Genomic DNA, 13687 nt, shown 5'->3' with positions numbered 1-13687 from the left:
AGGTCAGAACTAGATGATGTTTAAGGCCCCTTCCAACCCAGACCAGGCAATAGGAGACTTCTGGGGGTGCATTTTGGGAGCTATAAATCTAAGTCAAATAGTTAATATTTTGGTTTGGCTTTGTTCCTCACTTATTTTCCAAAATATTTTATATTGTCAGATGCTCAATAGCTAAAGGACAAAACATTTGTGTTTTTTGTTTGGTTGGTTTTGTGGTTGTTTGTTTTGGTTTTTTGATTGTTTTTGCTTGTTGTTTTGTTTTGCTTTTTGTTTCATTTTGTTTTTCTAATTGACTTTCCAAGCAAGTATGTTTCAGTAGTATTTTCAAATGTACTTTCAAAAATAAGATCCAGGGCTAACAAAGATTAACAAGACACTGCCCACACCAAGATTTTACAAATGCTATAGAACCTCAAATTTGAAGTCTCAGATTCTTCTTGATGACTGAAACTTACTGAGCGAAATGGTAAATTTCACATTAAAGCAGTACTTTATGAAGTACACTACCTCTCCACCTCTTCCCTCATAACATGTACATCAGAAAACAGGTGCCAAGGCATTTACTTGCATCTACATGTAACAGAAATTGAAGATAAACCTTCCAGTGGTTTCTGGCATAGACTCCATGAATAGGGACACATAAGAGAATAGCAAAATCAAACCTGTAAAAAGGTTTAAAGCCAGATTTACACACTCTGATTTGAGGTTTGTGGCACATAGAATAAGTGAAGAATTGTGACTCCAAAAAAAGTAGATTCATGTGTATTTGTTGCACTGAACTCATGCCTTTTAAATGACACCTTCTGAGACAGGAATTAGAAATGCTGAACTATGGCTTTGGCTGCATATCCTGTTAAATATGGGAGATCATAGAGATTCTTTTACCTGAATGGTTCCTGATCAATTGCATTTTGGTGTTATCACTGAATGCTCTGGACTTTTTCTGACCAAGGCTTTTTTGGCAGCCTTTGTTTCAGTTCTCCACATTTCCATGTTTAACTGCTTTTCATTCATGACTGTCACAAAATAGAGATCCATTTGTAAATGGTCAGGCTACTTCTGAGTTCTGCTCTGGACAATAGTGAAGGCAGCAACAAAATGCAGTGGGTCCACTGTATACAGGCTAAGTACATCATTGCCAGGCTCTGAGTTTGCAGTGTGATCACAGTCATCAAGGCAATCAGTGACAGTGTGTATGAGTGGAGTATGTGGATGAGTGCAGCCTATTTGAAAAGTACAGAGAAGAACAATTTGACCATCCTCACCTCAGCCCCAGTAGGATCATTGGACACATCCTTTTGTGGTTTGTTTAGCCCACAATTGCACATCCTCTTGCAGTCCATTTCCAAGAATGTGAAGGTCAAGTAGGTAATCAGGAGTAGTCAAATGAATTTGTTAAGTACAAATCATGACTGACTAATGTGATTGCCTTCTATATGGAAATAAGTGAATATGCAAATGAGGGAGGAGCAGGGGATGTAATATACCATGATTTAGTAAGGCTTTTGCCATTATTTCCTGTAGCATTCTTGTTTGGAAGCTAGGGAAGTCTAGGCTTGATGAACAGAGTGCTGAGTGGATTGAAAACTTGGCAGAACTGTTGGTCTAAAATTACAGTGATCAACATCTTGACAGTCGGCTGCTGGCTGGTAACGAGTGTAGTACCCCAGGGGTCATCACTGGTACTCATATTATTCAAGACCTTTATTAATGACATGGATGATGATGGAGAGTGCAATGTAAATTAGGGGAAGCATCTGACATGATGAATGGTAGCACTTCAGTCCAGAGCTACCTTGATAAATTGTTGGTAAATCTCTCTCCTGAATTGCTCTTGTTTGTCAACTCATCATCCCTGGACCAGCTGAAGATGCAGTTAGCTATGCAATTTTCCTTCTAAAATGTGAAACGTTTGTGTTGTTCTCTTTCATTCCACCTACCCTTTGCACTTATCTCAGACAATTACAGAAGCACTGTGAATTACTAGCTGTGCAACCCACCCTATTTGACCAGTAAGTAACTGATTCTATAATCTCTTGAAGTGTAGGTGTGAATTACACCTGTGGTGTAAAGGTTCCCATTGCACATCAGAGAGTTCAGCATGCTTTATTCTAGTGTAAAATGCAAGCTGTTCTTCTGATCTATACAACAAGAGCAGTTCTGAGAAACAAACTGCTTGACTTGTGGAACATAAATCTAGAGCTGGATAGCAGAATTTAGTACTCTAATACCCCAAAGTATTATTTGTTAAATAAATGTGCTATTTATAATATAATGCAGAAGAACAATCAAACTTACCTGCAATGCAATTTCATCAGAAATTATTTATAGAGCTTAAGTGTTGGTGCTAAAACCTAGTGAATTGTGATGTCATCTTGCTTACTATGGAGCGTTAACTTGTCCCTGGGAGACTTTCACTACAAAGGCAACTGACTTAGCAAAAGACTAATGATTGGTTTTATGCATCAGAAGTGTTCAGTCTTCATTTTTCTTTACACATCAGTAGTTCTGACATGACAATAATCTAATGTTTCTGTGAGCTGTGGAATTATGAATTATTAAAAAAAACCCAAACCCAAAACATTTGTATTGTCATCTTTATGGAAGTAAACCCAGACTTGTCCTTCAAAAGCTGTTGTAAATTTGTTAATGAGCTTAATATATAATGCTCATTTTCTAATTGAATTGCTACTGGTGAGCTGTAAATGATGTTTGCTTGTTTTTAATCACAATAAAGTATTTGAGTTATGCATTTAAGTTGTCTTTAGACATGGTTGTGTGTGCTGTAATTTGGTCTCCATAGAAATATTTACTGTAATTCCTATTTCCTTTTTTCCAGAGGAAGAGAAATGTAGTTCAACTCAGTATTTCTGGTCCCTACATACCCTGGAAAATTATTTCCATAATGGCATATGTATTTAGTTGAACTTTCATATTCTCAAAACATAGTTTACCTGGAAATTAAGCAAATAGTATTTTAATGTGCTGATTTGATATTCTGTATACCATAGCAATGCAGATATGTTAGCCTAATGTGCAGTAAAAGCTAATTAACTTTTTTCCCCCCAGGGCTCAGTATTGGGGCCAAGTCTTTTCAATATCAGTGACCTGGATGAGGGGATTGAATGTACCCAAAATAAGTTTGCAGGTGACACCAAGCTGAGTGGAAGTGTTGAGGGTAGGAAGGGTCTAAAAGAAGGCAGACTTCTCAATGAGTTTCCCTGAATTTTTTTTTCCCTTCTTTTTTCTTTGGTTTAGATCAGGAGCAGTCCATTTGTGATGTCAGTACGTCTGTCCTATCCAAGTCCACCAGCACAGAATCTGCTTTTCACCTTCTGCTTGAACAGCCACGGGGTATGTAATTTCTTGAGTTCTGCTTTGAATTTTTTTACATGTGATCTTCTATGGTACCTGAGATCTAGAAATTCTACAATGTTCAGTAAACTGAGGAGTACAACTCATCACAAAGAGCCATGTTTGAAATATCAGCTGATAAGACTGCAAAAACAAGAGTTAGCCCCATGTCAATGGAGTTTGCTTGTTTCACTTGAATAGGTAGGTAATAATCAGAGTAACATTCCTCTGGAGTTTGTATTGGTCATTTTTGTTTTCTGCAATGGTTTAGTTGGACTTCTGAGGTATGATTCCTTTTATAAACAGTCTTACCATCAAAGCACAAATATCATGTGTGATGCAAAGTGATTATAAACAATAAACAAGAAGGTTGCAACCTGACTTCATAACAGGCGCTATAAGTGTAATATCAGGAGAGTGAATGGGCCCCTATAGTAATGTAGTCTTGATATATTCCTGGGAAAGACTTTGAATTAAGAAATTAAACCCAAGTAAATGTAGTTGTATTTTATGACAGATGAGATGAGCAACACCTGTAGAAAAATGTTTATGAAATAATATGCAGAAAACCATCAGCTGTTAAAGACTTCATAGAAGTAGTTTTAATGAGAAATTGTGTGGGTTTTGTAATAAGTACAGATGAATACACTTGAAAAGTAATATTTTAAAACCATTTAAACTATTAGCAATACTTATGTTACCAATTTATTCTACAACAAATCACAGCTTCTGAAGTACCAGAAAGCAAAAATATATAATTGCTGAGAAACTTCTTTATAAATAAAATTTTCCTGGCTTGAAGGATCTGTTAATGAGAACATGAAGGAGTAGGAAATTTCAAACCCAAGTCAATTAAACATTTGTAACTTACTTTTTAGTATATCAACAGAAGACAAACCAGAGAATAGACTTCACAATTACTTGTTTTTAGATATGCACATCTTTCTCTTCAGACTTGCCAGCCCTTTCAACTATTCTTTTTATTCTAAGATAGTCTTTCTGTTGATAATTACTATTTTCTGTATTTCCCTGTGTTGTTCCTGATATTTTTAGATGTGACAATAAAATCTAGAAACTATAACCCTGAACTATGAGGAAAGAATTAAATTATTTGGGCTTATCATTTGAATTAAATTTTGGATCATAGAATCATAGAATGGTCTGAGCTGGAAGGGACCTCCAAAGGTCATCTAGTCCAACCCCCTCTGCAGTCAGCAGAGATATCCTCCACTAGATCAGGCTGCCAGGAGCCTTGCTGAGTCTCACCTTGAATATCTCCAGTGACAGGGCCTCAACCATCTCCCCACGCAACCTGCTCCAGTGTTCCAGTACCATCATGGAAAAGAACTTGTTCCTTACATCTACTCTTCTCTCGTTTGAAGCCATTGCCCCTTGTCCTATCACTAAAGGCCTTAAATAGCCTATGATGATATTTTGTGGTTTAGCTGATATTCCAGATGGTCAATAAGCTTGTCTGTTGTGAACAACTTCATGTAGCATCAGACAAGTGCAGAAAGTAGGGCAGTTAGCTGAACCTAGGGTTTTTGATATCTCTCTTTACATTTCACACAAGCTTTATATTTAGAAACTTCTGTATTTTAAAGCTGTGATGTCACTTGCTCCATTTTCATCTCTTTTCCTGAGATCTGTATGATGAGCTATTTAATGTTGCCTTCTAACTTTGCTTTAGTGCATTTATTAACTCTCCCAAGCACTTCGGAAGGAAAGATAAAATGTATTTGATGAATGTATACATTGTTATAGAGACATTTTCCATAAAGCTGTCTACTGTTCAACAACTTTGATGGCAATCAACTTGGAGATATTAAAACTCTGTGTATGCACTTTGGAAGCATGTTACTATCATAGTTTCACATTTTATTCAAAAGTATTTGAGAAAGCATTTTAGTATTTTAGTACACTTTTTATGTCCTATAAAGTCCACTGTGTTTATGGATAATTTGGCTTTTAAACTAATCTTACCTGAGAAATGGCATACATTTTGTTTGAATCCTCAGACCCTTTCTCTAAAATGTTAGATTTCAAGACTTCATTCTTTAATTCTATACTTACATCTGCTTTTTGCTTTCAGTAACTTTGCACACACAGTCTGGGGTTGTCTTTTTTTGATTGCTTCCAAAAGACTGAAAACCAATAAGCTTACATTCTGGATTTTCCTGGTTCTCTTAGCTGCTAGGAAGATTGTCTCTTTATAATGCTTTAAAATGACTTGAAGAGCTAGGGAAAAAACAACTGTGAGAAATATTTCTCCATTCTAGAAGGCTATTTTGAAAAAAAATTTGAAAATGCTAAGCTCTCTTTCCCCTTCTGTGTTTTATCTTCATTCTATGACTAAGCTTTGGTCATCCATGACAAGCAGAAATAATTTTATACTTTGATCAGGAAGTAGTCAATATTAAAAGAACGGATTCTGTAGGAAAGGGATGTCCAAGCAATAAAGAGACAGAACAACCAGGTACATATACATCATGTATATGCATTATGAATATTTACAATTATATTATGCTATTTTATCTTCATAAACAGTTACGAATAATGAAATTAATTGGAGAAGGACACAAACTTTGAGACCTCACCACAAACCAAAAATGAAATAAGTTATCCTAACCAGGATATTAACTTTAAAAAGGAGTGTATTGGGTGGGTTTTTTGTTTCTTTGGTTGGTTGTTTTTTTTTCCCCAGGGTTCTGGATTCAACATTTCCTCTTTTCAGCACATCTTTTCACAGGGAAACTGAAGGAATTAGACTTCCATAGAAATGCCAGAGGATTCAGACACCAGATTTTCTTTGAAATTCCTTAGCCAAAGTATTTTCCTGTTTTATCTATTCAAAGCTTCTTTCTGGCATAATTTTGCTACTACAGTTTTGATTTTCTTTCATTAGTGTTTATTGCCTTTCCTGAATTTTCACCTTTTGAAACTGCCAGTATTCACTTTTCTAAGCACAACTGTTCAGCAGATGTACTATTCACATGAATAGCTAATAAGCTGTGGTACATTAATTACTTATGCTACACAAGATTTAATCAGGAGGTATACAGCCTACTATCCAGTCAAAGGCTGCCTCCGTTAGTCAGAGTGACCTCTGATGCCCATTAGATTATGCAGATGCTAGCATATGGAAAAACAAATGTCACAATTCTTGATTTAAATTTTCCTTAACCTCTTCTAGATAGTGTATATAACTTCTAGTCTGGATTTATTTGTAAGGAAGTTTTAAGCTTTTTAAGGGCAACTTTCTTATTGTGTATTGACCACAATAAATACTGAGTTTGAGAACCTAATTTAGGAAAACAATTTTTAAATTATTTAAAACTAGGTGAATTGTACCTGGGCTGCCTTGAAACTTAGGGTTGACTGTTGGTTTGAGTTTTCTCTCCCCCTGCTGGCCCTTTTACTGAACAATTAGGTCTATAACATGCTGCGTCATGGTATGCTAACTGTTTAAAGACTGGGTGCCATTTATGCAGAAAGCTTTGCAGGGAGATGTCAGACACCTGTCTGACTTTTCATGTCTAGGACCATGGGAGAGGGAATGAGGTCAGAAAGGAATGAAGGCAAGGAGCAGGAAGGCAGTATTCTGGAGTCAACCATCAGTGGCTCCCACTGGTACTGTTTCTCAAGCTGCAGGTATGTTCAGTTCACAGGACTGAAACTCTTCTTTCTTGTCTGCTGTTTACTGTTTCTCCCTCTCTCTTTTCTTTTAAATTCATTTGGCAGATTAGATTTTTCCTTTAGATGTCCTTATTCTGTACCCTGCTGCTACTCCTTAGATACTGTTAGGGCTGGCTTCCTGGGAGAGGTCCAGAGCACAAAGTCAGGTTTAGTTCCATGGAACCCTTTCCTACTCCATGTACAGTTTCCTGGTTGCTGAATTACTTTCTCTCCACCAGGTGAAGCCATTATGACAGAGAAGTGTTCTATGTCATAGCTGACAGAGAAGTATGCTTTTTAAAAGAAGATGCCCATACTGGGACATGACATGACAGCATAAGTGATGCAGTCTAAGCCGTATTTATCTCCAGAGAGATATGCTGACATAATCAATGCATTCCAGCTGATGGCATTCTTGACTGCAGGTTATCTCCACTGTCAGCATGGGAAACCCTTGAGAGCTCTCTAAAGCCACAGCACATCTAAGACTTTCCTCATGTGGAAAAGTGATCAGTAATCATTATGGACATTTTAGTGTCACGTTATAAGGCACTTCTGCAAACTGACCATGTGAATGAATAGTTGGGAATTCTGTGCTCAAAAAGTTATTCTTGCAGGAAAATCTATTTACGAACAGTTAGAATTAGAACTAATGATTGAGATGCTCCTCATCACTGAAAGAGGTGTTCATGGTACATTGGTATATGAAAACATGAAAATTTCTAGGACAACAAAAAATGAAACACAAAGATTTTTCTTTGCCTCTTTCAGGCTGCATATTATAAGTATTTTTGAAGTCTGTTATATGCATTGGTTTTACCTTTGAGTTTTCCTTTCTTCACAAATTATGTGTAAATTATGTGTTTTTGCAAATCCAGGCAACTGTTTTAGTAAAAAATCTGGAAGTCAATGAAGTGAAAGGCAGCAGTGTAAGAAGCAGCGGAAAGTCTGTTACCATGCTTTTTTAAAAATCCCCCAAATGGAAGATGTTGAACAGTACATTCCCTTGACTATATAAGGAAGTTATTTAGCTAGTTCAGTATGCTCTCCTGATGTCACAAAAGGAGAGAGAGGAAAAAATACATTTGAGATGCAAATAAAAGAGGGGAAAACATCAGAAACCCATCTTTTGTGCAGTCTCATTCAAATCCACATAAGACTTCCCATGTGGATTTATCATGGAAAACAGATTTTCAAGCTATAATTGTCTCACAGATTTACTACTAGGCCATGCAGTAGACTTCATCACAATCTCATGATTTGTTACTGAGCATCCAGAGGAGAGCACTTCAGAGCATTTAAACTATGCAAATCAGCCTCAAGGGAGGCTGTTATTTCACATTATCTTAGCCTATTTCTCTATTTAAAAATATCTGCTGTGTTTTAGAACTTGATAAGAAATTATCTCCTTCAATTTCCATTGAGCTAGAAAATGAAAAGATGATTAATTTTTTACTTAGAATATTATATAGCTGCTAATTATTTGATAACAGCTGTGAATGGACAAGACAGAGCCAGAATGTGTCCTTGAATAAGACACAACTACTTACTTCCTCCCCTCCCTTTTTCCTAGTTCTTGCTTCTAGACTACACATGTTTAGGTAGCAAACCCAGTGAAAAATCTAGACATAGGTTTGTTTCATCCAAATCTAAGTCTATCTCTATATTTGCTATACAAATTTATGTCCACTTATCTTTTGTTTCCAGCCACACATTCACAGAGGGAAACGATGAGCACTATCAAACAATTGTTTCTTGAGCAGCAGAACTGAAGAAGTCAGATTTTTCTAGAATTCTGTCTTGTTTTTCTTGTCCTCCTCTGCTCTTGGAATAATCACAGCGTGTCTCTCTCTTCCATTTATTCATCTGTGGAAGACTCCTCCACATCCATGTTCCACCCCAAATATATGCTAAGGACTAAGTTTTGTCCTTTCCCTAACTGACTAGTGAGTTCCAGACTGAGAAGTACAGCTGTTGAGTCTGCAGTAGCTTCTCTTTAGTTGTGTTTCATAGAATCACAGACTAATAGGAGGTAGAAGGAACCTCTGGAGATTACCTAGTCCAACACCCCTGTCAGAGAAGGTTCACCTAGAACAGATTGTGCAGGACGGTGTCCAGGCAGTTTTGAATGGTTATGGAGATGGAGACTCCACCACCACTCTGGGCAACCTGTTCTAGTGCTCTACCACCCTCAAAGCAATGAAGTTCCTCCTCATGTTTAGATGGAACTTCTTATGTTCAAATTTTAGCTTGTTACCTCTTCTCCTGTCACTGTGCACCACTGAAAAAAGTCTGGCCCTGCTGTTCTGACACCCTCCCTTTAAGTATTTATAAGCATTGATAAAATCTCACCTCAGTCTTCTGAGGCTAAAAAGACCCAAGTCTCTCAGTCTCTCTTCTTAATAGAGATGTTCTACTGCCCTAATCATCTTTGTAGCCCTTTGTTATATCCCTTCCAGTAGTTCCCTGTCCTTCTTGAACTGAGGAGCCCAGAACAGACACAGTACTCTAGATGATTCCTCATCAGGGCAGAGTGGAGCAAGAGGACAACTTACCTTGACCTGCTTGCCACACTCCTCTTGATGCACCCCAAATTGCCATTTTTGGCCACAAGGACACATTCTAAATTGACTTGAAAGTGGATAGAAGACTTAAAAAACCCAACCAGAAACAAGCAAACACAAACAAACCAACCAGCCCTACTTGTATTTATCCTAATAGCAAAATGTTTTCAGTGCAACCTCACATAGAATTACATGAAACCTCAATCTGAGTTGCAATCAGCAAGGAATAGAAGTTAGTTATTTTTCTCTTCCCTCCCCCCCAGTTTATTCACTATGTGTCCTTGAAACTAGTTTGAATTGGTTAGGAAAACTGTCAGAGTGCGCAAGGCATCCAGATATGTATTTTCTATTTCTTGATGGAGTCAGTGTTGGCTAGGCTTTAGTTTAGCAGTATGCATGATAATTATATGCAAAATTGTTGCCAGGGGGAGAAAAAGTCTTGCTGAGTTTGGATGTGTTACACAAAAGAAGGGCAATGATGTAGTGAAAGTCTTTGTATACTTGAAACCAATGTGAATGTCAGACTATGAGAGGTAAGAATCCAGCAGACTTTTTGACCATAAAAGATTCTCTTCCCCTTCTGTAATCAAATTTCAGCCATGGTCTTCTCTGATCCATGCAGCAACCAGGCTCAGCACTTATTCCTACAGACCTGCAAATGCACACACACTAACAGTGCAAACACAGCTGACCACACAGACCTGCCCACCCCTAAAAACAATCAGCACTCACATAAATACAAACAGTATGAGCAGCCTGATACAGTTGCTGATGTTTGGCTGATTAGGATTCACCTGTACTGGACCTACATGCACTCATTTTCTATCTATTGATGTATCCCCCCCACATCTTTTAAATACTAGCATAGGCTTTTCAGTTTCTCCAGGACTTGTATCTGGATCTTAGGCTCCTCTCACACTCTCATATTCTGTGCCAACCCTGTGCAGCAGTGAAGGTTTTGATAATGGCCTGGAGCAGAGGGAAAACGGGAAGAAAAAGACAGAGAGAGAAAGTGTGTGAGAGAAGACATCACCACTCCTTGGATCTGCTCCTTATGTGGTCACTGGCTCATATAGCTCTTTCTGAGTGCTGGTCTGCTTCTACTTTCTGGCTAGTGCAGCTCAAAGTTCACCAGTAGAACATACACGTTCATTCACTTGCAGAGCTCACAAATACATGCACGTCTGCTGGTTCTTCTAAATACTGACACAGATTTAAGTCCGTCCTGTATATGTGCTCAGTCTGTAGGCCCTTTAGCCTGTCACTGCTCCTCACCATGGGTCTCTTCAGATGCTGGCCTTCTGCTGGCTAATCTGATTTGATACTAGGTAGCAGGTGACCCCTGTCCACCCATGCAAAACAGTGTTCTCCCCAATGACAGGTTTTAGATTTAATCTCTCTGTAACTCAGGCTCCATCCAGGTTGCTGGCTAGCCCAGTTTGAACTACTGGCTAATGCACACAGAGTCTCAGCACTGGGAGTGTACTTACATAGAAGATAGGCATAGGATTTAATAAGAATATAGGATAGTCATCAAGCTTGAGGCATTGTCACACAGCTTTACTTCCCAGCCCCTGCTTACATGAGTGGCATCTTTTATCCTTTTTTACATTTATTCTCCTATGCTTGTTCCACCCTCATCCACTTTGGTCTTTCATTTTCCCCTCCTGTGTCCTCTTCCCTAAATATATCATAATAAATTTTTTGCTCACCTAAATAATATGTTTGATTCTGTGATAGGGAGTGTATTGAAATAAAAGCTGCTAACAACTGCAGTCAGAAGTCAAGCAAATTATTTATGGCAGGGAAAGGTGCATTTGGTTTGTTCACTTCTCGCTGATGGATGAAGTTCTCGATTCAGTAGCATACTTGAGTATGTTTACCTTCAGGTATGTAAGACAATCCCTAAATAGTAAAGAATTTAAATGTAAACATCTGCTTCAGTTGCACAGAAATTACAGGAAATATAAATGTGTACGTTAGGCCTTCTAATTCTAATTTCTGTGCTGTGAATTGAGGTGGGATTATTTGTGTGTTTAATTATTTTGATAAATGCTTTAGTGTGCCGATATGTATATGTTCACCTCACAATTATGCATTTCCCCTTGTTCGTGAGATGTAACCTGAATCAGTAATACTGCAGCTCCAGTTCTTGACGAGTGGAGGTCTTTAAAACTGTTCTCTGTAGGGAAGGAGTAATTTAATTAAAATGAACATCATATCCTTAGTACTCTGCTGCTTTAATTCTCTTCCCTAGATATTTTGTCATGCTATTAGTAAGATTAACAAATTATTCAAAATATTTTTTTTTTATAGGAGAGAGAATAAATTATTCACATTCTCATTAAAAATTGATATCTTCCTGTTACCAAGGGGAATTGGATTCCCTGATTTACTTTTCTGTCACAAAGCGTGAATGATTAGGCAGGGCCTATTTTGGTTTGATAAAGCCACTGGGATTGTACCTGCCTGAGTCTATTTGCAAAGTGTGTATCACTGGTACCACTTTCCTCGTCTCAGGAAAACAATGATGCATCTTCCTTTTCTAATTTTTTATTTGATGCATACAGGACCTTATTTTCAGCTTTCACAATGTTCATACTGAAACTCCTTCTGTTTACATGAAGATCAGGTTGATACATTCAATCATCAATGTTAGTAAAGATTTTTTCTCTTACAATAATGTTTAGGTTTAAGCAATATTTGTTTCTTGAAATGTGTCACTGATGCAAAGATAAAATAACCCGATCAAACCCCAAACCAACCCAATATGGCAGTTTTAGACTGATGCCTAGGAAATGTTGCACAGATCTTGAGCAAAATGTGGTAGAGTATAAATGGCAGCTTAATTTTTGGGGGTAATTCTCTCAGATTAGTTGGGGGTAATTTCAACCCACCACACCCGGGAAAGCAAGAATGCGGGTGCTGCTGCTGTGTTAGCTGTGTGTGAGAGAGGAGGATGTCTTCGACTGTAACTCAGTCTTTGCTTCTATTTTAATGTGGTGCTTCTCCTGTTCATAAATCATAACATATAAGCCAACAAAGGGAATTTTGATATTGAGTATAGGACATAATTTGGGCATTCTCGGGGAAATGCAGGACAAAGATTTACATTACAAATAGATTTAAAGTATTTGATTCATGACCTTTCAATGTAACAAGGAGTAATATCTCAAACCCGTTGAAGCATGCAACAGAAAAATTCTTCATTTAACGTGAGAATTTATGTTAACAACATATGTAAGGTGCCTTACTATATTCATAATCACTTGATCTAGCATCACCTCCTAAGTGGAGGGAAACTGAACTTATTTCTTTGCACTGTAATGTTGTTTTTTTTGGATAACATATTTAAATGGTCATGAGAGCAAAGCTGGAAGAGTGACTTTCTGGGACTCTTGTTGCTAGGACATTAATTTTACCACACAGTGGTTTATGCACAGGGCTTTGATATTTCTGATATTACTGTTAATATGCTATTTTAAGTAAAGCTTGTATTTGCACAAGGAGTTAATGCCTGTAAATTTTAAGTAGGTACTTTCCATCCTTGCATGTTGTTAAGGTACTTGATACCAAATTTCCACTTTTAACTCAGAGAAACAGAGGTGCAAGTGTATTACAGCTTTTTCATACCAGAGCTGTGACTGTTCCAAAATAAAACTTAGATCCTTAAAAGGTAAACAAATATAATTTTCTCATAATTGTTTGCTGAAGCATTTGGAAAACCCTTTTGCTACAAAGTCTGGAAGGAGACATAGAATGCAAACTATTCCATGCAACTGCTCAGAAGTCCATGAAACTTGCTGCTGTGGCTGATAGCTTCCCCTTTAAGGTGTGAAGTTCAGTCTAGCTAGCATATGAGAGCTTTTTGTTGCAATTTCAGGCTATGCCCAACGTGGGGTTTGGCTCAATTAATTAATAATCAGGAGCTTCAATGTGAAATAGAATGTTGTGGGTTTGATTGCACCCCAACAAATTGGAAATTTACCACTTGGAGTAAATTTACCACACCCACTCCAAATTTGGAAGAAAAATGAAATTATGTTTACAAAAGCAGACTAAAAGTATAAAATGCAATAAACATGTACAAGGCA

The 13687-nt window shown here is 37.5% G+C and overlaps 1 protein-coding gene across 1 annotated transcript in view; it reads left to right on the top strand.

Annotated features, from left to right (window-relative positions):
- The window catches only part of CFAP47 (cilia and flagella associated protein 47), a 275659-nt gene that overhangs the window by 199287 nt on the left and 62685 nt on the right, over positions 1 to 13687 (top strand). The window contains 1 exon segment of the mRNA XM_054165734.1: positions 3259 to 3354. Within this exon segment, the coding sequence (XP_054021709.1) occupies positions 3259 to 3354 (96 nt within the window).

This window comes from Dryobates pubescens, chromosome 12, assembly GCF_014839835.1.
Source record: "Dryobates pubescens isolate bDryPub1 chromosome 12, bDryPub1.pri, whole genome shotgun sequence".
Lineage (NCBI taxonomy): Eukaryota > Metazoa > Chordata > Aves > Piciformes > Picidae > Dryobates > Dryobates pubescens.
Note: the sequence above shows the minus strand (reverse complement) of the source record. Positions and strands in the feature narration are given on the sequence as shown.